This window comes from Fusarium odoratissimum, assembly GCF_000260195.1.
Source record: "Fusarium odoratissimum NRRL 54006 unplaced genomic scaffold supercont1.3, whole genome shotgun sequence".
Taxonomy (NCBI): Eukaryota; Fungi; Ascomycota; class Sordariomycetes; order Hypocreales; family Nectriaceae; genus Fusarium; species Fusarium odoratissimum.
The window spans coordinates 586,300-609,267 of NW_022158689.1; the positions used below are offsets into that span (position 1 = coordinate 586,300).

At 50.4% G+C, this 22,968-nt stretch overlaps 6 protein-coding genes across 8 annotated transcripts; 3 read left to right on the forward strand and 3 right to left on the reverse strand.

The window, feature by feature from the left end:
- Positions 1-962: 962 nt before the first annotated feature.
- FOIG_02621 (uncharacterized protein) lies at positions 963-3,382 on the forward strand. The gene has a single exon (XM_031199957.1). The coding sequence runs from the start codon at positions 1,276-1,278 to the stop codon at positions 3,094-3,096; it is 1,821 nt and encodes a 606-aa protein (XP_031069725.1). The 5' UTR covers positions 963-1,275; the 3' UTR covers positions 3,097-3,382.
- Positions 989-7,314, reverse strand: FOIG_02622 (26S proteasome regulatory subunit N2). The gene is made up of 3 exons (XM_031199958.1): positions 6,915-7,314; positions 3,942-6,852; positions 989-3,890 (listed from the first exon to the last, which is right to left on the reverse strand). The coding sequence occupies exons 1-3, from the start codon at positions 7,187-7,189 to the stop codon at positions 3,474-3,476; spliced, it is 3,603 nt and encodes a 1,200-aa protein (XP_031069726.1). The 5' UTR covers positions 7,190-7,314; the 3' UTR covers positions 989-3,473.
- Positions 7,315-8,746: 1,432 nt separating this feature from the next.
- Positions 8,747-12,420, forward strand: FOIG_02623 (uncharacterized protein). Of its 2 annotated transcripts, XM_031199959.1 has the most exons (3): positions 8,747-11,178; positions 11,231-11,704; positions 11,757-12,420. In XM_031199959.1, the coding sequence occupies exons 1-3, from the start codon at positions 9,271-9,273 to the stop codon at positions 11,913-11,915; spliced, it is 2,541 nt and encodes an 846-aa protein (XP_031069727.1). In that variant the 5' UTR covers positions 8,747-9,270; the 3' UTR covers positions 11,916-12,420. The 2 variants fall into 2 exon arrangements, with proteins under 2 accessions (XP_031069727.1, XP_031069728.1); XM_031199960.1 differs by having other exon boundaries at positions 8,774-11,704; positions 11,757-12,272.
- On the reverse strand, positions 12,377-16,003 carry FOIG_02624 (uncharacterized protein). 2 transcript variants are annotated; one of them, XM_031199961.1, is made up of 3 exons: positions 14,878-16,003; positions 13,728-14,506; positions 12,377-13,678 (listed from the first exon to the last, which is right to left on the reverse strand). In XM_031199961.1, the coding sequence occupies exons 1-3, from the start codon at positions 15,068-15,070 to the stop codon at positions 12,587-12,589; spliced, it is 2,064 nt and encodes a 687-aa protein (XP_031069729.1). In that variant the 5' UTR covers positions 15,071-16,003; the 3' UTR covers positions 12,377-12,586. The 2 variants fall into 2 exon arrangements, with proteins under 2 accessions (XP_031069729.1, XP_031069730.1); XM_031199962.1 differs by lacking the exon at positions 14,878-16,003 and having other exon boundaries at positions 13,728-14,619.
- Positions 14,791-19,631, forward strand: FOIG_02625 (uncharacterized protein). The gene is made up of 6 exons (XM_031199963.1): positions 14,791-16,481; positions 16,661-17,012; positions 17,058-17,523; positions 17,572-17,735; positions 17,784-17,917; positions 17,964-19,631. Exons 1-6 carry the CDS (start codon positions 16,388-16,390, stop codon positions 19,343-19,345), a joined length of 2,592 nt encoding a protein of 863 aa, XP_031069731.1. The 5' UTR covers positions 14,791-16,387; the 3' UTR covers positions 19,346-19,631.
- On the reverse strand, positions 17,962-22,898 carry FOIG_02626 (NCS2 family nucleobase:cation symporter-2). The gene is made up of 2 exons (XM_031199964.1): positions 21,096-22,898; positions 17,962-21,047 (listed from the first exon to the last, which is right to left on the reverse strand). The coding sequence occupies exons 1-2, from the start codon at positions 21,500-21,502 to the stop codon at positions 19,682-19,684; spliced, it is 1,773 nt and encodes a 590-aa protein (XP_031069732.1). The 5' UTR covers positions 21,503-22,898; the 3' UTR covers positions 17,962-19,681.
- Between the last annotated feature and the right edge of the window lie 70 nt (positions 22,899-22,968).

Here is a 22,968-nt window from a genome sequence, read left to right on the forward strand (position 1 = left end):
AGTCCTGTTCAAGCTATACTTTTGCGATGAATGCTAAAGCATTGAATTCGGCCCGGGCAGAAGCCACATCTGATGAAGAGGAAGAGGTTTCTCTTCTGAGTTAGACCCGACTTGCTATTCATATGCGCTGCAGGTGAGGGTTTGCCCTGTTGATTGGTATCTTTGTCGTAGTTTACGGCATGAGGTTGCTGCAAAGTATATGGTATGTGCCTTTGATATGTCCGTAGATCAATGGTAATCTGGGTCAAGCGAACCAACTATCGAACAAAAGCGATCCGAGTTCTATATGAAAGGCACCAATGTAATACAATTACTGGGCAAGGGGCAAGCAAACGGACGACGGACCAGGCAGCAAGCGAACGGTCTCAACGATCAAGAGCGGCATCAGATCTCTTTCCATATTTGTTGAGGAACAACAAGTTGTCTTGGCCAACGAAAGGCCAAGGACAAGTTTCCGGCGATTGGCATATGTGCAACTTACACGGACACACAGTACACGAAGCTGTTTTCGTGCCCGGATACGAGTCTGTTTGCCGATACAGAGCTTGATTTAGTACATCCTCTGGTTGGGCAACAGACATTAAGAGCGTTGAAGTGTCTATGCCATCTTACAGAACGGGCGTTGTCCATCTAATGAAGAACACAGAAGATATCAATATCTTTGTCGTCGGGGATTGATACGAGGTTACTAACATTTGGCTGACCGGCAGTTGTGCCGCTTAAAAGTGGCTGCAGGCGATTACAGGGGTCCCATCACTGAGCCGTAGCACCTTCAGGGGAGTTACCTTCCATTCCGGGCGTCTTTCGGCGTGTCGACCAATGATATTATCTCGTCATGTGTCAAGTGACGTAACTTTTAATAACAAACAGTCGGCGATTGCAATTTGATCGGCGACCAAAATAATGTCCACGCTCTGTGAACCTCAAGAAAGCGACTGTAAGTCACGATGCTTCTCTCGGCATCTCATCTCATCTCATCTTATCTCAGGTAATTGCTTTCTTCTGACTCGTTCCTGCTGTTCACGTGTCACGTTGCTCACCGCTGGGCTTATCATGAAATAAAGAAGGACTTATATAAAGTGAGATTCTTCATCTCACAGTTTTGATGATTGTTCTCCGAGATATTCCCCGACGTCATTTTTGTTAGAGATCCATCAAGTCCACTGTGACGTCTACTAGAGATTTGTTTCGTTTGCGACAATACTCACAAAGTGTTTTTGTTGGAGATGCATTGTTGCTCATTATTGAAGTGACTCTCTTGATTCTTCTGTAGCCATGTTCTCGCGATCAACACGGCGCTTGGCCAGCCAGCTACGACCCATACGATCTTTATCTATCCCTGCATCACAAGCTCCCGTGAGGGTACAATCTCGCACCTTCATCGCAACACGACTCACAAGATCTGCATCAACAAAACCTCCCGCTTCCGATAAGTCTGCGACGATATCGAGAGACCCAAGCACTTCCTTCGCATTTCTCCTCGCTGGAGCAGCTTCCTTCTACCTCGCATACAGCTTCGCGCAACAATCTCCTACACGATGCGACGCCATCGCCCATGACGAAAACGACCATGATCCTCGAGATCCTTCTCTTCCTCGATATCGCATCAACGAAGTGCGCAAGCACGATGCTCATTCTGATCACCCCTGGGTCATCCACCGCGATAAAGTCTACGATATCACTGAATGGATAGGAGCACATCCTGGCGGCGATGTTATCCTTCGCGCGGCGGGCGGCTCCATTGATCCCTACTGGGATATCTTTTCTATACACAAAAATGACTACGTTTACGATATTCTAAATCAGTATCTAATTGGGTACGTCGACCCAGCAGATCTCGTCGATGGGCGACCGGCGCGAGAAGAGATCGAGGACCCTTTCTCGGATGATCCAGTTCGACATCCAGACTTGATTACAATGACGCAGAAGCCCAGAAACGCAGAGACGCCGGCTTATGCTATGACGAATGACTTTCTTACACCTAATGACCTTTTCTACGTGCGCAACCACATGTGGGTGCCAACAATCGCCGAGAACCAGAATGACCACAATCTCACGATAGAACTTCCTGACGGAACCACAAAAGAATACACCCTCGCGGACCTCAAGAACCGCTTCAAATCCCACAAAGTCACAGCCTCTCTTCAATGCTCTGGCAACCGCCGGCGACACATGAATGAGGAATCAGGTCGCAAAACAAATGGTCTTCCGTGGACTGCTGGAGCTATCTCAAACGCCTGCTGGGAAGGCGTCTTGCTCTCTGACGTACTGGCAGATGCAGGCTTTGATCTGAATTCAGGCCTCACAGGAGAATCCGAGGTAAAGCATGTTCAGTTCAACGGCCTAGAAGCTTACGGTGCATCGATTCCTATCAAAAAGGCTATTGATCCCCAAGGCGACGTGATACTCGCCTACAGAATGAACGGCCAGACTCTCCCGCGTGATCACGGGTTTCCTCTACGAGCTATCGTTCCCGGGCATGTTGCTGCGCGATCTGTCAAATGGTTGAACCATGTCACGCTGAGTGACGAGGAGAGCACATCTCAGTGGCAGCGACGCGATTACAAGTGTTTTGGACCGAACCAGACCAAAGTCGACTGGGATTCAGCACCCGCCATTCAAGAATTACCTGTCCAAAGCGCCATTACAAAGTGCAAACTTGGCGACTGGACAGCCAAGGATGACAATTCTCACACTTATACAAAACCAGCTTCATTGGCTGGCTACGCATACTCTGGTGGAGGCCGCGCCATCGTTCGTGTCGACATCTCCTTTGATAACGGCAAAAACTGGTCTCAAGCCTCCATCCTTCCCGACTGTTCCACAAAAGAGGGTGAAGAATCGCCTTGCTATGGTCACGCAGCCTGGGCATGGCGGAGATGGAGGTTTGACGGTGATGTCCCGTTGGAGGCGTTTGAACCCGCACCATCCGGGAAGCGATGTGCGACGTTTGTTGTGAAAGCTACAGACGAGGTGTACAACACACAACCAGAGAGTCACGCAGCAACATGGAATATTCGCGGTAATCTTGCTACAGCGTGGCATCGGGTGAGGATCTGTGATGATGGTCCTACGGGGTTGGAAACAAAAGTGTAGACTTGAGCAAATGGCATGGCAATGGGATTTGTAGTTTTGGTTGGAGTTTGAGAGCAGGCTAATGGGTTTATAACTTGGCGAGCGATACATGGCGTTTGTTGCAGCCAAACGCACGATGAGTACCGAATTACTAGAACAATGGCTTGCATCAGAGTGAAAGAATATTCTCTAATCGAGTTGATGACAAAATAAGATCACGGGTGGTAGACCACCCAATGCTATTCTCGGCTAAGTGAATACATCGTCCCCAGGCATATTGTACATTAGCCTTCGCCTCGTACCCGCTCTATTCGCTTGATCTGCCCTTCTAAGTGTACAATCCAACTATCTCCACAGTACCGTCCTCGCTTTTGAACTGTTCCGAGACACATTCACACCTACTCGTCATCATCATCATCGTCATCCTCCCCAGCATCGGTGAAGTACTCGAATTCCTTAGGTACAGGAGCCTCTTCATCGTCATCTGAGTCTTCATCGACGGCGGTCAGTACACCCGCAGCAGCAGCGGCGCCTGAGGCGTTACCACCAGGAGTCTGGGGCTCGGCGTCGAGCAGGCCGAATGGTGATCGACCTTGGTTGCGAAGCAACTGTCCGAGCATAGCGCTGTTGGCTCCTCCTCTAGACTCGGCAAGACTGTCAAGCACAGCGCGCTGAGCGCCGCCTCGTCCGCCTCGTCCAGTTTGTTGCCCAGCCACAGGGGCCCGTTCGGTTGTAACCTTCTTAAGCTTCTCCTCAAGTAGACTCTTCTCCTCGTCGGGCTGGCTATCGTGCAGCAGCAGGGGACCACCAGTGGGCTGTAAAAAAAATTAGCAATGCAAACGACGCAGCAAGACTTGTATGCTCACCTTCTTAACGGGCTTGTATCGGCCGGCGGGGAAGCTGATATACTTGAGTTGACCAGGGAGAACTCGGGTCATGTTTTCGATTTCGTACCCAACCTTCTCCTTCTCGGGCTTCTTCTTGGTGTCCGCAGAAGCCGCCGGTTCCTTCTCTTGCTCTTCCTTCTTATCCTTAGTCTCGTCCGCCTTCTTGTCCTCGTCCACGTCCATCTTGTCGCCACCGCTCTTAGAGGGGGCGGTATCAATTTCCATGCTCTCTCTTCGCTGAGCGCGCTCCTTCTTCTGAGCTCGTCGTTTGGCCTGCGCAGTTGTTGACAGGATCGCGGTGGCAATCAGAGCAGGACCTTCTTCGGTCTTGACTTCTTGCTCAGGCGGGTAATCGAAAAGGCTGGGTCGTGTAGCACAGTGGAACTTAAAGTTGGGCATCTCAAGATCGTGATCAAGTCCAATGATTGAAGTGGGAGAGAAGCTAAGCGACAGGAAGTGGGTAAAAGGGAACCAGTACCAGTATTGTGTGAATACAGCCATACCGACAATGCCGGCCATGTTGAGGTTGCCAGTCTGTGTCTGGAGGCCGATGGTGCAGTTGCGACCACCAGCGTCAATGATACCAAGCGCCAGAGCAGCACCGAACTTGGTCATGGCATCCTCGTGACGGTCGCCAACCACCTTCTTCAGAGTCTTACGGATTGACGAAACCTTGGGGTTCATGACCTCGTTCTGTTGAACAAGGATCATGGCGAGAGAGATGAGGGCACCCTGTCGCACAAAGTCTGTGGGGTCCTTCATCATAGGTTCAAGAAGGTCGATGGCCTCGTCAAGACCTGTACCGGCGCATGAGATACCCAGAGCCATGGCGGAACCGTATCGCACGTGAGGGTTATATGATTCGGAGAGAAGCTCAACCATACGAGGCACGCTTCCAGGCTTGCGGAAGAGGATGAAGCCCAGACTCATGACGGCGATACGACGGACGTCATCGTTGACATCGCTAACAGCAATATGAAGGAGCTTTCGGATAGCCTTGTTGCTACCGGTACCGCAGTAGGCAAGAGCAACAGTCATTATACCACCATATCGCAGCGTGGGATCAGGGTCGTTAAGGAGTCCTTCAATAAGAACATCGGCTCCTTCTTGGCGGCCAAACATAATAAGTGCCATACCAATAGCAAGACCACGGACAATCTTCTCGTGAGTGGTTTCGTGCGCATATGTAATCATATCCTCCAGAGCCTTGACATTTCCGGTGCCAAGCATGATAAGACCCATAGCCAAACCAACAGCCTCACCATTGAGAGCAGAATCCTGGAACAAGATTTCTCGGAGCTTCTCAAAGATTTCCCAATCGCCAGTGGCCATGCCGGCAATACCCAGACCCAGAGCACCACCATGCTGAACGACCTCCTCTTCAGCCTGGCTAAACTGCTCCTTGAGGTAGTCCAGAGCGTCGGCTCCATGGTTGGCATGGATCAGTCCATAGGCGTAGAGAGCACCACCCTGGCTGAAGATAGAGCCACTGCTGAGGCCACCTTGTCGGGGAAGATAAGGCTCAAGTAGCTTTCTAGATTGAGAAAGGTTTCCGCGGTGAATGACACCAAGAGCGGCAGTCGCCGTGAACTTGGACCAGTTGACTGCCTTGCCCAACCACTCCAAGTTATCACGGAAGAACTTGTCGTTTGTAGTTCCTTGGTTCATAAAGGCATTGCAAAACGTGACCGCAGTGTGGAAAATGGAGTTTCGGCCCTCAAGACTGTCGCGGACCTTGTTGAGGATGCTCAGATCGGTTCGGTTGTTGCGGTAGAGGAACTCGAGGTTGAGACGGATGGTCTTGCTGCCATCAAGAATTTCTCGGATATTGGAATAGGCCTTGGATACTTGTTCAGGGAGCTCGTTTTCGGGGGCTTCCTGCTTATTCTGAAGCAGAGATTCGCTCTCGTTGGACTGTTCACCGTTCTCGTCTGACTCTTTCTTGACAGGCTTGCTAGCTGGGAGTGATGCAAGAACCTTGCCGAGAAATTCCTGTGTACCGTTGTCGTAAAGGTCGAAAGCAATTTGATAGGCATTGGCGATGGAAGAACGGTCGCCCTTTTCAACAAGATTGCGCAGCATGCGAGATGCTTCCTCATCTGAGTTAAGGTAAACGACACACTTGGCGATGGCAAAGTAATCTGGGTTGGGAATCTCGTTGAGGAGATCGAGAATTAGCCTCAAAATTTCGGTTCGGAAGGCTCTCTCCTGGACGATGTCCATGCAAATACCCAATGTGTACTCCATGAGATCCTCTGCCGGGCCAGGAGAGTTTTCGAGAGGGTTAGACTTGGCCTTCTTCTCATCATCGCTAGCGCGCTTGATGACGCTTCGAAGAACGTCCAGTTTCTTGGCCTCAACCGCAATACCTACCACTTGCCTGTAGCGGCCCTGCTCTAAGCAGCTTTCGAAAAGCCTCTCAACAACTCTCTGAAGCGAGCCGGTGGCCTGGTCGGGGAGCTCAGCAATAGAACCAGAGCGGCCTTGCTTGAAAGCAGGCTGGAAGGTGGCCTCGAGCATCGTGTTGTCGATCGAGTCGCGGGAAAGAAGAGACTTGGGAGGTAGAGTTGTCTGCGAAAAAGGTGTGGTGGGAGACATGACAGCACCCTCGGCGCCGCTCGCGAACGTAGTAGCCAGCTCGGGGAGGTCGGTGTTCTTTGAAGCCTGAGGAGCCGCCTTCTTCGCAGCATTCACAGCGATGTACTGGTCGACACATTTAGAGATAATGGTCTCCTCGAACTCGCCAGGGGAATCGAGCTTGAAAAGGTCGCCAGCGGCGAGGGCGAAGACCATGCTGTCATTGTAGGCCTGGAGATGGTAGTAGACCTTGGCAAGAACAAGAGCAGCGAGTTGACGCTCAGGGAACGACTCGTCCTCGTAGAGTGCCTCGCTTGAAGACAATGTTAGCAAAGCTTGTCACACCATGAAAGGCGAGACGCGAAGATGACGTACATCTGTGTCAACACAGCAGCGACCTCAGTCCAGACGGTATCGATATCGTCGTTGAGGGTCTGCAGAGCGAAGACCTTGAGTTCGGGCTCCTCGTCGGTAAGGAAGGCGAGGACGCCGGTAGCCGAGACGATACCGGGCATCTTGAAAGAATATGAGGGATCGTGTGGGCGTGCTAGAGAGGTCTGTAGCAATACGAGCGGCGATGCGAGAGGCTGCTGGGGTAAGAATGGTCGAGTAGCAGAGAATGCCTTATTTCCGTGTAGGCCCAATGGCATAAACAGGGCCCGAGGACGGAATTATAAAGTTTGTGCAGAAACAAAGGAGATGTCAAGAGAATTACAAGAGTCGGAGTCGATGAATTGGTTGGTGTTTTGCTCCAGCAGGGTCATTCCGGGAAAGGTCCACGTCAGGCGCAGCTCTGCCTTGCAGTAGGTGCACGGGCCAACGAGAGCTCCAGGCAGGAGCAAAATTACATAAGCAACTCCAACCAGCACAAGCACGTGACTATTGGATGTCTCCAAGCAACCACGAAGTCCAAGATAGCACGCGACAGAGAGGTGAATTGCGCCATGGAATACTACGAGCGCGCTGAGTCGTTATGGAGTTTGAAAGGTGGTGTGGACGTACTCATTAATAGCTCTCAATGATCAGTCAAATTTACAGGGCGCTTCAACCATATCTCACAGTTCCTCCTCCATACATACGCAAGAGAGTTATTCACCAAAGCCAGATTCACCCAATCTAATCATACTATTATCACCACGTGAAAAGCAGTATAAAGTGTAGAGAAGAACTGCACAAGCCGAAAGCGAATCCTTTCCCCATCAGATGTGGTTTTCCACCAGAAAAGCTGTGTTAGGAAGAGTATTCATTCAGAATAGTATCTTACTGCGAAGGGAAGATGAAACGTGGGTAATCAAGGGAAATAAGTGACTAGGAAGATGATGATAACTGATCCCTTCTAATCGGGATCAGAGAAACTAAGTTCATGAAAGTTGTCTGGAAATTTATCCTACTCCTTGGCGATACAAGGAAGGATGTCATTCAAGCGAACTACCTATTAAACATCACCACCACTCTTACACGTCCATCTGTTATCCAGCTAACCGGGCTTCTACAGAGTACAGGCATTATACTTGCTATAAGAGGCTCTGCCCTAACACTGACCTCAGCCACAGTACTTAGACTAGCAAACTAGAGCTTCATGTGATACGCAATCAGCTTTGGACTAACTTTGACTAGATTCCGATGTACAGTTTATACGATGCTAATGCACGTACTGCCGCAAATCCTCTTCAATGAATTTGTGGTTAGCGCTCGTGCCTATGCTGCTATTGTGAAGCTGAACTCCAAATCCCATGGAGCTCCGGTACCCCTGGTTCGTAACTCAACTATGACGTCGAATACAAGTTCCCTTTGCATGAGAAACATCGAGGTTTTTGGAGTAAGCCAATGCTTATAAGAAGATCATATAAACATGCTGAGTCGATAAGGCTGATGTCCTTTAAGCTTAAGGAGATTGCAAAGGACTTGACCCTCCACAGGAATCGGAGTCTGACCCTGGCGTTTGAGTCTGGTGCAATTTATCTCGGGACATATGGAAAAGTGACAAGTAGCGTGTCTCATCTTTAATTCACTAACCTGATTTGCGTAATGCTAAGCCTCTCCGGGGGTTGATGATCGGTACCTAGATCTCCATTGAGCTCGCAGCACGGAGCATGTACTGCTAGTAAAAAATGCTTGGGGAACGCTATCGCTAATAAAATTTGTCCTGGGCCATGTCCAGTACGTACAGTTGAGTTAGGTGAGGTAGTACCACCCGTGGGCATATCCCTGGAGCTCTAGCGTCAGGCTGTCGCCTGTCCATCTTTGTTTGTCGCCAGAAAACGACGACAGGACACCAACACAAATATTAATCAATCCGAGAACTATTCCAAGGCGCGAATAACCTCCAGCGCACACGATCCGTCGATAATATCATCCGAACGAGCATCTTTCAGCCGCGTCCATCCATTTCTGTACGCGATTTCTATTCGCCAATCGTCAATCGTCAATTCGACAGCGTGGCAGCCTCGCCATGGCGACGTAGAAACATCCCAACCAGTCATCCATGTCCACCTGCGCCGTGCTCCTCGCGCGACAACGAACGTCCTCCATCGCCTCAACAGCGTCATAGATCTATATCAGTTGAGGACAACATCTGTCTATACTCAGTTGCGCTCCCGCCGCGTCGACTACCTGGTGCAAGACAAGCGACCCGCACTGCAATTGCTTTGTGGTCTCCCCTCGCGCCGAAACTTCGAGGCGTCGTGTTGTCGCAGGATCTTCATTCTCCCTTCATCACGACACCATCGCCATGGATCTCCGCTCAGTTCTTAATACGTCTGATGGCGGCGATCGCGCTCCGGCCAAACCTGCGCCGAAACCGCAACCGCCGCCGCCAATACATCAGCAGCAGCAGCAACCTCACCCCCAGCAGATGCAGCGACCATCGCAGAGTCCAGCCAAAGCACCCGCTCCTCCTCCGTACTATCGCGAGTACGGCCGCCATCCACCGCCGCAACCTTCACCAGGCAAACCAATGCCCCAAGAATATCCTCCGCATACTGGCCATCCTCATCACGCTCAGTCACGACCACCGTCGCATCCTCACCCATCTCCCCATCAACCACCGCCCGGTGCGTATCCACCACAATCTCCGTACCAGGCACCCGGGCCATATCCAGGACGTCCTGCACCCCCTCCGCTACAGCCAACGGGCTCTTTTCACGATCCGCGGTCCCCAAGCGTCCAAACTCCAGGTCAATCCCCTTATCGAACATCAACGACTCCGTCGGCCGTAGCGGCTGCCGCAGGTTATCCTTTCCCACCAACTCAATCCCCTGGGGAGATGGCCAGTCCAGTCCAACGGCACCAGTATTCACCTACTCAATACGCAACTCGCGAAAGCTTCTCTCAGGGCCCACAAGGCGTGCCACCAGGTCATGCACCTGGTCATTATCCTCCGACTCAGCAACAACACCCACAAAGCTCTATCCCACAGACCCAGCAATATCTGAATCAGCGTCCTCCCTCAGCTAGTCATTCTGCCCATTCTACTCCTACTCCAACATCCGCTCAACCACATCATCCTTACGGTTCTTTTGCACAAGGTAGTCCTGTCACAGCTTCGCGCCCACCGCCTGCCGAATACAATCGCCAGCCCTCGCAACCACCCACGCCTGTCGGTCCTACTTTGTCTGCCGGATCTCGACAAGCATCAGTTACAGGCGGTTTCACACAGCCTTCGAGTCCATACCAACAAAGACTTTCCTACACTGGAGCGCCAATACCGCAAGCACAGGCACAGGCACAAGCACAAGTACAGAGCTCACCTCCGCCTCCGCTTCATGCGAAGCGCATATCTAGTAGCTACGGTTCGCCCGCTCCCGACGTACACCGACGATCCCAATCGCATAGTGAACGAGCTCCTAGCCCATCCGTCAGTCCCAAATCTCGAGTCCCGTCGATTCAAAGCAACCACGATCCACTTGCTGCATCGGCGGCAGCAGACGCCAAAGCCAAACTAGCTCAATCGGCTCCTATACCCCAACCAACCCAGCCAATGGCCATCGACACAGAACGCGCGGCAACTCCTGCCAAGCGCAAGCTTGAGGATCGCGACAGTCCCAGACAAGAACCTGAGGAGAAACGAATGAAGCCCAGCGAGGTCAACGGCGGCGTTGCTGTGAAGCGCGAATCTGAGTCGGCTTCTTCCAGTGTACCAGCTGCTGCGGCCGTCAAAAAGCGAAGACGCTACTCACAGCCGCCTATCTGGGCACAAGACGCTCGAAAAATGAATAGCATGCCTACAAATGCGAACTTCGTGCTACAAAAGAGAGTCCATTCACATCTCAATGGAAAGAAGGAGAACCCCCGTCCTAGTCGCCATGCCTCGCCAGAGACGAACCGGGGCAACCCACCTCCTCACGTTCCCGTCGCTGAACCAGGCCCCCAAGAGATTCTTGGAGCTTGGGAACCGAGTCTTACTGGCCTCAAACCTTTTGAGGATGTATCAAGACAAGTGGCTGATTTCCTCTTCCTCAATGTTATTAACACCCCAGATATGAGGGAAATCAGTAGTCGCGGTATCCAGTTTGAAATTGAAGCGAAATTGGGCACTCTCATCGACAGAGATACTAACCAACGAGTTGATCGAGGTATTGCGTCAGAATGCATCTTGATGGATAACAGCCGTGTAGCTTTTAAGAGCAGCATGACGGAAGTGAGTGTTTCAGCATCTTCTTCATTGTTATCGTTGCTAATGGTGCTTTCAGGGCTCACATAAGAAGATGAACGACTACCTAAACGAACTCGTCAAAATCACACATCCCATGAATCCAGCAGGCAGCCAACGTGTACCCATCGTTGCTCTGCACCGGAGAGAGAGAGACCGGTTTTTCGAGATTCCACCAGATCTACAAGCAAGGATACCTGGATGCGTGCGAAGCCGACTGGGATCGCGAAGAGCAGTCCGTGTGAGAGTCACTTACAACCAAAAGGACAACAAGGTCATTGCCAAGATCATCAAGGCACGCGTGTCTGACCTTGATATTCACTTCCCTGCATTACCAATGGATTGTCGAATCAGTATCAACCTCGAAATGAACTGGGACGGCTCGGTGGAAGAACTGGAGCAACTTCCAAATCGTGATCGTGGGGAAAACCCTGAGCGAAATAAGGACAGACTTAGCTACACACACGGGCCCTACCAGGTTGACCTCACGCAGGTCATACAAGATCGCCACGGAGTAGGTTCCCAAAGCCCCAGACAGCATTTCGGCTCAACTAACAATATTGTAGGTAAAAGAGAAGGAGCATGAACTTGAGATTGAACTCGACTCGAAGCTACTGATCGACCAAGGGAGCAAGGCAGCGAGCTCGAGACCACACCGCTATCAAGAGCTTGTGGAAGGATTTGTGGACAACATACGACTTCTTACACGTAACGTGGCACACTGAACGGCAATAGACCATTTTAATTACCGGCGATAATGTTGGCTAAAAGGACGGGGTTGGCGGCGCTGTGTTTACAAGAGGTGGCTCTGAAGGAATACCAACAATAAATCGACTTATCTTTTGTGATCCCAACCCATGTTTTGATGTTGAAAGCTGTCTTTCTGGTTGCGCAATGTTACGCTTGATGTACAAATAGTTAGTGGGTGGATGCATCAAATAATCGTAGCTTCATTTACAAGTCGAGATTTGGTCCAAGCATGCGAAATCATAGTAAGTGAAGACATGAGCACATTACTAACAGCTAGACCGACATGAGTCCAACAGTTATCATTTCTCTACGGAAGAAGGCACAGTCAAAATCATCTCGGGTTTCGTAGGCTCGGGCTACCCTACATCACCAGGATGTTATATCTGCGAAGCGAACAATTCTTATCAAAACATTGGGAATCTGCTGCACAGGTACTGCATTTCCAAAAATTGTATAAAAATTACATACTCCAGTTTAGCATTTTCTGTTCCGTCTTAGCTTATATTCTGGAAGAGTAGAGGATGGATCTTGTTGCCACTCTACTGTCAGATGATACATTTCCAAATGCGCGCCATGCATTGTCATATACAATCAACTTATCATAAACATGTTCTTCATTATCATATGTACTTAAATCATCAACCACTCATGGCCGATATCCCGTATTGTACCCCCTTGTTGGCGCTGCACCCTGGTGGTTGTCCTCATAAAATGCTTCAAAGTCAGTGCCAACATATCGGCTCGCCGCAGGCACCGGTATTGTGTCTGCCTGTTCGTCAAAGCCCGTTCGGCCAGTTCCTCTTGACTCATGAACTTCCCCTGCGATCCAACTCAGGTAAACCGTCTCGTGTACAAGCACATAACCGCCCGCCTTCTCTCCCGAGTCGTCAGAGCCATCAGCACTTTCGAACTCGGGCTTCTTCTCCACGACAAAGATCTCGTTCCTCTTCTGCTTCCGGCGCCATGCAAAAGAGATGAAGCCGAGGAACCAGAGAATGCTGCCACCGATGACGGACCATGTGATGGCTGGGACAAGCCACCACTGGAGACTTTGTGGTGTTGAGGGCTTGATCCAGATAGTGACGATGGGCCACAGGCCACCAATCACATATATAACTGCGCATATAACGCTGAGTGTTGGGTTGATATGTTTGCCGGTCATCTGTCGCCAAGTCTGGGGGACTGCTGCTGGGCTGTGAATCTCGTCCTTGTCTGTTTGTGGTGGTCCTTTGAATCGGAGGATCAGGATACCAAGACCCAGAAAGATGCCAAAGAAGGCATTGATGACATATGCGCTCAGACTTGTGAGTAAAGTGTATGAATTGAAGTAGTTCATACCCCAAGTGGCGAAGATAAGAATGAAGCAGGATGTAAGGTGCAGGACGAAGGCACCAACAGGCGTTCTCTCTCTGTGGTCTTCGGGAGAGAGCCAACGTGTGCTCAGAAGAGAACTGAACATGCCCTTCTTCTTGAGCCAGGATAGCATTCGACCCAAAGAGATGTCGCCGTCTTGAGCAAAGAACTTGGCGTAGGGAATGATACCTTCCTTGGCGATCTCTTGCTTTACCCGTGCAGCAGTGTAAGTCATCACGATGATGTTACCCATGCTCGATATGGCAAGGAAAGCGTTGAAGATACGCTGGCCAGTCTCATCTTCGGTCAAGGAGCCGAGAGTTCTCTCGAAGAACTCTTGCGCAACGTTGGTACTTATCTGATCCTTTTCTGGGACCACGACCATCTGAGGAGGGTTAGAACACGAATACGCAGGGAAGGGCAACTAGACTTACATATGAAATGTTGACAGCCATATAAAGCACAATGGCAATACCGACACCAAGCATCATAGCGATTGGGTGTTTCCGCCGCGGCCTGCTAATCTCACCCATGACATAGTTGGGCTGTTCAAAGCCAGAGAAGCTGAAGATGATGGCCAAGAACGCGTGAGCATAGCCATTAGCATCACCGGAGTCTGCAAAAGCCCGAGAGGGCTGAGTGTTCTCCGAGATGTAGTTCTTTACCTTCTCGCCCTTGGTAGTCTTCAGAGCTCCAGCGCCGACTACAATAGCTGTCACGATGATGAGCAAGAGGATCATGACTTTGATCATTGCCAACATGTTGTTGAGAAGAATTCCTGCTCTACGAGAGAAGGTATGAATGAAGCAAGTGAGAATTGCGATTCCGATGGCAATACCTCTGATTGCTCCGGGAGCTGGATCAGTGTTGCCAGATGCGTAAAGCACTCTGGTAGCAAAGCTGATACAGTTGCCTGCCATGTTTCCAAGAGCCACGAAACAGAATCCGAACATACACGTACTCAGGAGTACGGTGCCTCTTCTGTATGCGGGCTTTTGGTAGACATATTGGAGGTAATTGAGGTCACCGCCGCTACGAGGTACACTCTGTTCAATGCCGTTGATGGTGTAACGGGGAACATTGAGACCGTACTCTATGTAGACGTGGACGCCTGAGAGACAGTATATGATGCCCGCCAGCCAGAGGAGAAGAGATGCGCCTGTTGAACGGGTTCCTTCCATTACTCTCTGTGGCGAATTGAAGATGCCGGTTCCTGTGATGATAGTCAGCAACTCAGTTGCAGAGTCGTACCGTGTCTCAAGACCATATTTCCGCACTGAATTGAACCACCAAGTTCCAACATCGTGATAAGAGTAGAAGAGATGGATGGCGAAAGTGAGAATAACAACTTCCCGATAGAGAAACTGCGTTGTTCTGACACATTGAAACTCAAGCTTGGGCCAAGGAAGGAGCGAACCATGGATCCCAAGGTATAAGCAGACTTCCCCACTTGGGTCTCATCCAAACTCTGGGCTCTCAACTTAAATTCAACTTCAACACAACATCGCCAAACCCACTATGAAATGTCTTTGCGATATCTCGAAAAATCATATCGGAAAGTATTCGGAAATGAAGAGAACTTACCAATCATTCGGTTAAGAACCAGGCACATGACGTCAAAGTACCCAAGCTTGAAGGCTTCCTTGGGTGCTGACGTAAAGATGCCATTGGGATTATCGGTTTCCCTAAAGATCACCGAACGGTCGCTGTCCCATTCTGGCTCTTCACGTCGTGGTGGCTCACGGCTGTGCTCCTGATATGCTGCGAAATCGTTCATTGTGTGGTCTGTATGCAGCTGGAAGCCGCAGCTCAAAGGAGGAAGAAAGGCTGGAGTTGTTGGTCTGGGAACCAACTTACACGTCAATTCGAAGCCAAAATTGGCAACGAGTCAACGAGCTCTCAGAATTAATACAAACAATGGCAAAGAGCAAGCTCCGATATGAGCTACACAGCTATCTGGGACCATGGGTATTAAGTAACGCTCTCTGGAACTCATGCAGGCAGGGTTCGACAATCACAACCAAAGCCGGGCGTAGAGCAATCAGCCCAAAATGGTTGACCGACCAAGCAAAGGACGGGTTTCAAGCCTCATCACCATCGTGTGACCTTATCAACTCCCTGCAGGGGCTGGTCGTTCTAGGCAGACTTTCCCCTCACTTTAGACAAGAATTCGACAGCCTTATTGCACACCAAAACGCCTTGTCCATACCTTCCAACCACATCAAAAACCGCAGCGCTAGCTGTTGCGTTTCTAGCGCCGTTTTTATCGCTTGAACAGCCAATCTGCCAACCCTGCATTACACAGCCCCGATGCATCTCAGACATGGCTCACAGACATGCCAAGCCATAGCTGAAAGAACCCTGGATACCAAAACCTCATCCTCGGGATAACTTGTCTGAAGCATGGGGACGTGCGACTTAACTTGGGATGACACAAGATCGACCATCCTGTGTTCTCCGTCATATGTCCGACCTGGTTCATAGCGAAGAAGAAGCATACTTCTCAGACTACCAACGCTCCAACAGCTGGGTGCATGCTTCTTGATAAGAGCAAGCAAGCTACCGTCCGCTCCTGAACCCTCCACCCCGCATGCTCGCGCTGGTAACCCACATGAGTAACCAATGCCCTGTTGACTGACCGAATCAGCCACGCCTTCGTGTCAGTCGATCATCGGTGCCTGGGAAGAGCTCTTTTCTCTTTCTGCGGCGAGGTTCTTCGACTTTGGGCCAGCCCTGGCCAGCCACTCCGGACTGTACGCGTCCCACGTACAGAGCTTGCATGCTGCGTCCTTATCTTCTTTCCTGAAGGCCCATCTGGCCCTTGCATCTCTTTCCTTTGGGGCGAGTGTGTGGGTGTTACCCATACCAGTCAGACCGTCCCGGGTGAAGCTCTGTCACACTTCTTCCGTTGGCCTCTTGAGCAACAGCCCTGTTAACAATATTCCTTAAGATACTGCTGCCCGTCACTCGTCCACAACCTACTCTGGCCCCGTTGACGGTTACATTTCCCCAAGTGATCGTCTTTAGCTTTTGTTTGAAGCCCAGGTCCCTGCCATCTGAGGCCCCTTTGTAACATCAGTTATAGCAGCGTTCAATGGCAGGCCCTCTCCAGGTTGGAGACCTTATCAGCCTCGGGCGCCTAGCCTGGGAAGTCTACCGCTATGGCTGGTCTGAAGATCATAATGCAAGTAAGTGATCCAAGCGCGACGCCTTTGTTTCTCCTGCGAGATATGCCTTGCGGGGCTTCGCCAACGTACTGCTTCTGTCGAAGGTCAACCTTCACGAATAGGTACATGTACCTGGCGATCACTCATTCCTTCATCCCTCCACCTTCAGTAAATGTAACATCGGCCTGACTGCATGGCAGCAAAACAATATGAAGAATTTGGAAGAGATGTTAGAGGTCTTGCCGAGAATCTCGACATCCTCAGTAGAGTAGTTGCATGGGCAGACAACTCTCTCCAGAGTCAAAGACGGCAAGGTGCGCCAGCAAGGCTACGATGGGACAGGACGTCGCTGGTTCAGATTATTGGGGACTACGAGATGACACTACGAGAATGCAATGAACTTCTCAGATCAAATAATCGATATCGTGTAGGAACCAACCCTTTACGCAACTTGGAATGGAATGTACTCGTTCAGCCCGCAGCCGATCAACTGCGCCAAAGGATCATGTTGCACAACTCGAAGATTTTGCACGTCTTAAAACCATTTGAAGTGTAAGTGAATCAACTTGGTATTATTTCATACGCTGACGAGCTCAGTGATCTCCTTTTACGGGTACGGCAAGATATTGAGCGCATGCATCAAGACCTCGCGGACCGCATCACAGCTGCTCATCATGACATTCGCCGTCTGATGGGAGTTCTTATCCCTGACCTTGACGAAGCCCTGGACCAAAGAGTTCAACGTAGTGTTGTTTTACTAGAAGTGCCTGTGGACTTGGACGAACAGTTCCGGTTTGCAGCGCTCACTGGTCACCCCGAGTATCGCATCGAAGAGGATTTTGAGCTCACCGAGCTGTCGGATGCTTTCATATTGAACTTTCACAAAAGTACAATAAACTTCCAGTCTGGTATGGTAGTCGAAGATCGTGTTCCGACGGTTGACCAGTATCTCAACTTATTGAAGTGTGTATGGATTTTCAAGAGAATTCAAGCGGCCCCTGCTTTACGGGAGGCGGATAAGGACACTTCCCACTGGCCATCCTACGCCCGACAACTGGAAGATGTAAGTCATGTGTGGAGTTAATTGTAACCTGCGGACTAACGGGAGTAGGACCTATCATCTCAATGTGCTCGATTCGGCCGCGAGTTGGTAACGCCAAGAATCATTACTTCGACGCTCAAGCGAGACATGTTTACGATCTGGCCAGAGAAGGAACCTGCCCCTCTTGTTGACCTAGTTACAAAAGACGAGATGATGGAACAACTGCTAGAGGTGTAAGTGTGGGATAATCCCTGTTTTATCGCAAAAACTAACAATCGCAGAAATCTGCAGAGCTATAGTCCAGGTATCGAGAAGAAAGCCAAGCTCCTTCGAAGGCTAGACGCAGATGGGCGAAGATTCAGAATCATCATGTCTGGATCAGCTCAAGCGTCATCGGGCAAACCAAGACAGCAAAGTCAGTAGGCTCTTTTCTATTCGAGGCCAAATGCTGACCTGAATAGCTGAGAAATTCGACTTCGATATCACTACAATGATCTTCAACCCACAATACGCCTTGCCCACCGGCACTCACATGACACAAGAGATCATCCTACGGCAGAACGAAAGAATCGCAAGACTAGATTTTATGGACGGAGCTGATATACTGAAGTTCCAACAAGCGGTTACTGGATTCAAGCCATGGGCTTCTGCGACGCAGTACGACTGCCAAGTCATTTTCGTTCTGGGTGGCGTCAAAGAGACAATCATGGAGAACGCTTGTCTTCAACTCTGGATACCCAAATCCACCGAGGGCTCGCTTGTCACTAATAGCGATGCCGCAGTCAACACCATCAAGACTTCATCAAGCCGTCAAAACTCCATATCGACACTTGCCTCGGGAGCCATGCCAAGTTCGCCCCTTTCTGCGAGCAGGCCATTTGCGTCACCTGCGCAAACGCTTTCTTCCTATGGAAACGGCGGAGACGGCTTCGCCATGGGCCCTCCTGGTCGCCACCCAAGCCTTCCAACCATAACACAGCGACAACCCACAGGGCCCGAGTTCTACGGCTCGTGGCCGGGAAGAACTTCTCCAGAACCAATAGGGTCCTCGCCTGTTGAAAGACAGGGCTTCTTCCCTATACCAGGACCGCCGCGACAGTCTCCACCACGGAAGCCAGTTGGGTCAACCCCATCTCCTCGTCGTTCCAGCTCTCTCTTTCCGCCTCCATCCAGCAGCACAACAATGACCAACAATGGACGCTCTTTTAGTATCTCAAGTGGCGTTTCAAGCAATAGCAACTCGTCCAACAGCGACGTCCGCAGTGTCAGTATATCAACAGGGACAAACTCCACAGGGCTTCTACACAAGCGTCCAGTCAAACCAATGCTGGTCCTATTCACACAGAACCGTCAAGGAGACAAGTTCTCATTTGTGACGGTTCAGATTGACGACGAAACAAACATGAACCCAGAGCGCTGCAATTGCCGCCGATCTGGAAGAGATGGGGCATCCTGCGACATCGCGGCCATCGAGAAGAAAAAGGGCGATGCTCCTATTTCAGCCCGACGATACGAGCAATCACCATCGGACGGCGAGATGGATTGGAACTTGGCACGTTTGGCGCTGAACAACCCTGCCTCAACGAGCGATAGTGTCAACTGGCCCAACCTCAAACGTCTTAGCATCAAATTTCCAACTCCGCAGGCACGAGCTAAGTTCTGTGGCACACCAAACGTCTGCCATTGCAAGATCAAGAAGGAAGGCGACTTGCTCAAGTGCATACAAGAACGCCACCGCGGGCTCTGGGGAGAGGTTCAAGAGAACTACAGGAGACAGATGAATAGCTTTCACAAGCAGAGATACGAGAGTAGATCACATGTGGTCTATGGTGTAACGAGCTGATGGGTCTAATATGTGAGGGCATGACGGATAATTACTAGGCTGGTGTGTTGCTTTGTGTAAGCATAGCTTTGATGATCCTTATGAGGCGCGGAGTACTGGAGTAAGGGAGTTGCCATTGGTTATAGGCGTTATTGGAAAGCTGAAAGAGAGATTCTTAGATAAGGTCAGGTCGCTGATGAATTGGAATGATTACGCTGTTTAATGAACATCACTTTTCATCTGCTGAGACCGAGCTTCTTGAAATGAGACATCATATTTTGAATGACCCGATATTCATCATAAATGTACAGAATCCTGTTTCCTGCTGAGCTTTTATACGTTTCTCCCTATACCCATTCAACTTTGCTTTTGCGGATCGATACTATGCTCCCGACTTGAGCCTGCAATGGCCTTATTCTGTTGCTCTGTATCCTCATGGATCATGACATTGGTCGCTGAACGGGCTGCATCAATGTCATCTTCCAGCTCCTCAGGAAGCGTGAGGTTGAGGATCACACAGATGATGGCAGCAACTGCAAAACCAGTCTCCATGACAAGAACAATAGCGTCGAGGAAACCCTGAAGAGAGCGGTTGTCCCCCTTGTATGTGAAGATCTTATCAAAGTAGTTGGGTAGAAGCGTTGCGCCATATCCCAGAGCCAGACCAGCAGTGAGAATGAAGCGGTTGCGTCGAGTGAAAGGGACGCCACGGACAATGATGGACATGCCCGATACAGCCACGGCACTGAAGAGGAAGGTTGTCATACCGCCAAGAACAGCTGATGGAATAGCAATGAGAGCTGCCGCAAACTTTGCAAAGATACCCATGATGACCAGGAACATGGCGCAGGCAAGACCAGCTTTGCGGTTGGCGCATCTGGTGAGGACAATGACACCGTTGTTCTGAGCGAAGACAGACATAGGAGTCATCGTCATGAGAGCACCAATACAGCCAGCAATACCATCAGACAAGATGCCACCCTGGATACGAGATTCATAGGTCTTTCCGGTCACCTCGAGTTTGGAAACGTCGCATGTGGCCGTGACATCGCCTATAGCCTCGGTGGCGCAGACGAGGTAAACAGCGATCAGGGGGAGCACGAGTGGCCCGTAAACTGATAGTGGGAACGTGTGTACCCAGGCAAACGAAGCAACGGGGGCAGAGTCGATTCCAGATCGATCGAAATAACCACAAGCAGCAGCAATAATGCAGCCGACTAGGAGCCCAATCACGACTGAGGTAGATTTCATAATGGGCGAGCCGAATCGCTCACATAGGATAATAGCGACAAAGACAGAGAAACCCAAGCCCAGGAATTCTGCAGATCCCCAGGGAAGAGGATGAGGTGCGTTGATGTTGGGGCAAAGAGCAAACAAGCCGTCAGTGGCAGTCATGCATCCTCCGCTGCCACCCATCCAGTTGGAGAAACCCGACTTGATGAGCTTGATACCGATGAGCATAACGGTAGGGCCAGTGACAATTGGTGGCAGGACCTTCAGCAAGAACTTTGCGGGGATAAAAGAGACGAGGATGTTGATCAAAGCACACACAGCGGAGGTACCGAGAATTGCTCCATAACCCTGAGGGCAAGGCAAGGGGTTTCCATCAGAATCCGAAGGACAGAAGCCATTGGCGTACATCTGAGCGAGACTTCCTTGAGCGACAGGTATAACGCTGAATGAGACTCCAACCACAGACAGAACTCCAGTACCGAGGTAGTATCTCAACAATAGTTAGCCCAAACCCTTGCCGAGACCAAAGAAAACTTACTGTGTACCAAAAAGCCTGAATCGAGTGATTTGGACTGCAGAGAAGATGCCAGAAACGATGAGAGCGGTTGAGACGAGGTATTGTTGTTGCTCAGGTAGCAAATTGGCGCTGCTGCTGATGATTATCGGTGGTGTAATTACACCTGCTAACATGGCCAATGCATGTTGAAAGCCGAGCAGCAAGCCCAAAAGAACTGGCATCTTGTCATTGAGACCAAAGAAGGGACTTGGGTTGACGCTCTTCTTCATGAAAGGCAGGTTTGGTCGAAATAGAAAGGCATAGTCGTAATCGCCAATCAGGCCGTGCCTGGTAGTGAATGCCTTTTTGAGGCCATTGCAACGCTGAGCAATTGTTTTCGGTGGCGCATGCTCGGGCGCAATGGACTGTGGCCCTTGATCCTCATCCATTGTTTAAGGTATTAGATGGAGTTGTGTGAAGAAATTGGAAACAGGCTGACGCTGGAATGGCTTGGTATCGATGGCGTTGATCATCGAGTGGTCCAAGCGAAAGAGGTATCTTGGCGTCGATCAACTCAACGGACACAGGCTTTGGTTGTCTACGTTGTCAACGTTGGATGAATATAAGTGACAAGAGCTTTAAATGGCTCCAGTACTGAAAGTTGATATGGGCAATATGGAGGTTTATACTTCTAATGCCTCTCCATATAACAGAAGTGATTGGCGAGCACACGAGGCCGTTTTCGGGAGTGACTAGAGTTGTTTTTTAGACTTAGTGACCCAAGACTTGTAACTGATAACTCCTGGATCCAGAGATAGCTTATCAGCACTTCTTGTTCCCCAGATGCTTGACAAATGGCTAGAGATGGGGCAGCGGGTGGGTGTCTGCGGGTCCGAGTCCAAGAGCCCCAAGCGAGGTGAGATGAGATGCAGATCAAAAGACAAGGTCAGCTAAGAAAACATGCGATGCTAATCTGAAGCCTGATATTGGTGACATGATGGCGTACAATCGCTCCTTTAAATATGCAACCCCAGATTCCACGATGGGGAGCTGGCATGAATAGAGTTGGATTGTTATCAGGCCGGCCGGTCGGGGAACCGGTATTGGAGGTGCACCTCGGGACGTGGGGGACGAACATAGGAGTACGGCCTGTCGCAACCATTGGGCTGGGTTCGAATCGAGGAGGGGTGAGATAGCGCATCGGCGCATCGTCTGGGGTTGTCACCCATCGCCACGGAATAAGCGACTTCGGCTGTCTATCATGGCCAGGACTGTGATGATAAACCCAGCATGAGCTGGGACAGCACCAGCTGAACTTTGCTGGATATCGTGCTGAGCTTCAAACTACGGCTTGATAGGTAATCAGTTTGCGAAATCGGATGACTCTGTCAAGGAGATGGCACCAATTTGGAGTGACCGTCGGAATTCAACCATCCAACTCGTCCCAGTTTATCTCCAGGGTGCATGCATTGTACGCCACAGTTTGCTAGCAGATATGCGTGCTGAAGTTGTGCTCGGCCATGAGCCGTCGGCCAACCACAAGCTTATCAGATAAGATAGAAATGCGAGTGAAATCGGCTGTCGGCTGCGTCCGGTGGTGATAGCAAAGGGCTTGTGATTCTTGGGAGAACGGAGGCGGGCGACTGCGCAATAAATTCCATCTCGAAGATGTAGATGATTGAACAGAGCTGAAAGAAGGGCGATCGATCAGTCGGAGATGTTATCACAACTGCGAGGCTAGGCCAAGCGGCGGCGACAAAGTCATAGAATTGTGTAAAGGCCGCCGGCGCTCCAGATAGATCTTGGTAATTGATGCGACAATGATTGAAGATGAAGGAGAAGAAGAAAAAGGCTGGTGTTGTAAGACCAGCCAGAGGAAATATCAGGCAAGGGCTCAGAGGGGTAGGCTGGCAGG

Excerpts from the sequence above, each read along its gene's own strand:
- FOIG_02621 (XM_031199957.1), top strand. The coding sequence starts at position 1,276 with ATGTTCTCGCGATCAACACGGCGCTTGGCCAGCCAGCTACGACCCATA.
- FOIG_02623 (XM_031199959.1), top strand. The coding sequence starts at position 9,271 with ATGGATCTCCGCTCAGTTCTTAATACGTCTGATGGCGGCGATCGCGCT. Across the intron at positions 11,179-11,230 it reads TTAAGAGCAGCATGACGGAA|GGCTCACATAAGAAGATGAA; the intron begins GTGAGTGTTTCA and ends TGGTGCTTTCAG. Across the intron at positions 11,705-11,756 it reads TCATACAAGATCGCCACGGA|GTAAAAGAGAAGGAGCATGA; the intron begins GTAGGTTCCCAA and ends ACAATATTGTAG.
- FOIG_02626 (XM_031199964.1), bottom strand. The coding sequence starts at position 21,502 with ATGGATGAGGATCAAGGGCCACAGTCCATTGCGCCCGAGCATGCGCCA. Across the intron at positions 21,048-21,095 it reads TTCAGGCTTTTTGGTACACA|ATACTACCTCGGTACTGGAG; the intron begins GTAAGTTTTCTT and ends ACTATTGTTGAG.
- FOIG_02622 (XM_031199958.1), bottom strand. The coding sequence starts at position 7,189 with ATGCCATTGGGCCTACACGGAAATAAGGCATTCTCTGCTACTCGACCA. Across the intron at positions 6,853-6,914 it reads GCTGCTGTGTTGACACAGAT|CGAGGCACTCTACGAGGACG; the intron begins GTACGTCATCTT and ends ATTGTCTTCAAG. Across the intron at positions 3,891-3,941 it reads GATACAAGCCCGTTAAGAAG|CCCACTGGTGGTCCCCTGCT; the intron begins GTGAGCATACAA and ends TTTTTTTTACAG.
- FOIG_02624 (XM_031199961.1), bottom strand. The coding sequence starts at position 15,070 with ATGAACGATTTCGCAGCATATCAGGAGCACAGCCGTGAGCCACCACGA. Across the intron at positions 14,507-14,877 it reads GGTTCTTAACCGAATGATTG|GAACCGGCATCTTCAATTCG; the intron begins GTAAGTTCTCTT and ends CTATCATCACAG. Across the intron at positions 13,679-13,727 it reads TGGCTGTCAACATTTCATAT|ATGGTCGTGGTCCCAGAAAA; the intron begins GTAAGTCTAGTT and ends AACCCTCCTCAG.
- FOIG_02625 (XM_031199963.1), top strand. The coding sequence starts at position 16,388 with ATGGCAGGCCCTCTCCAGGTTGGAGACCTTATCAGCCTCGGGCGCCTA. Across the intron at positions 16,482-16,660 it reads GTCTGAAGATCATAATGCAA|CAAAACAATATGAAGAATTT; the intron begins GTAAGTGATCCA and ends ACTGCATGGCAG. Across the intron at positions 17,736-17,783 it reads ATGGAACAACTGCTAGAGGT|AAATCTGCAGAGCTATAGTC; the intron begins GTAAGTGTGGGA and ends TAACAATCGCAG.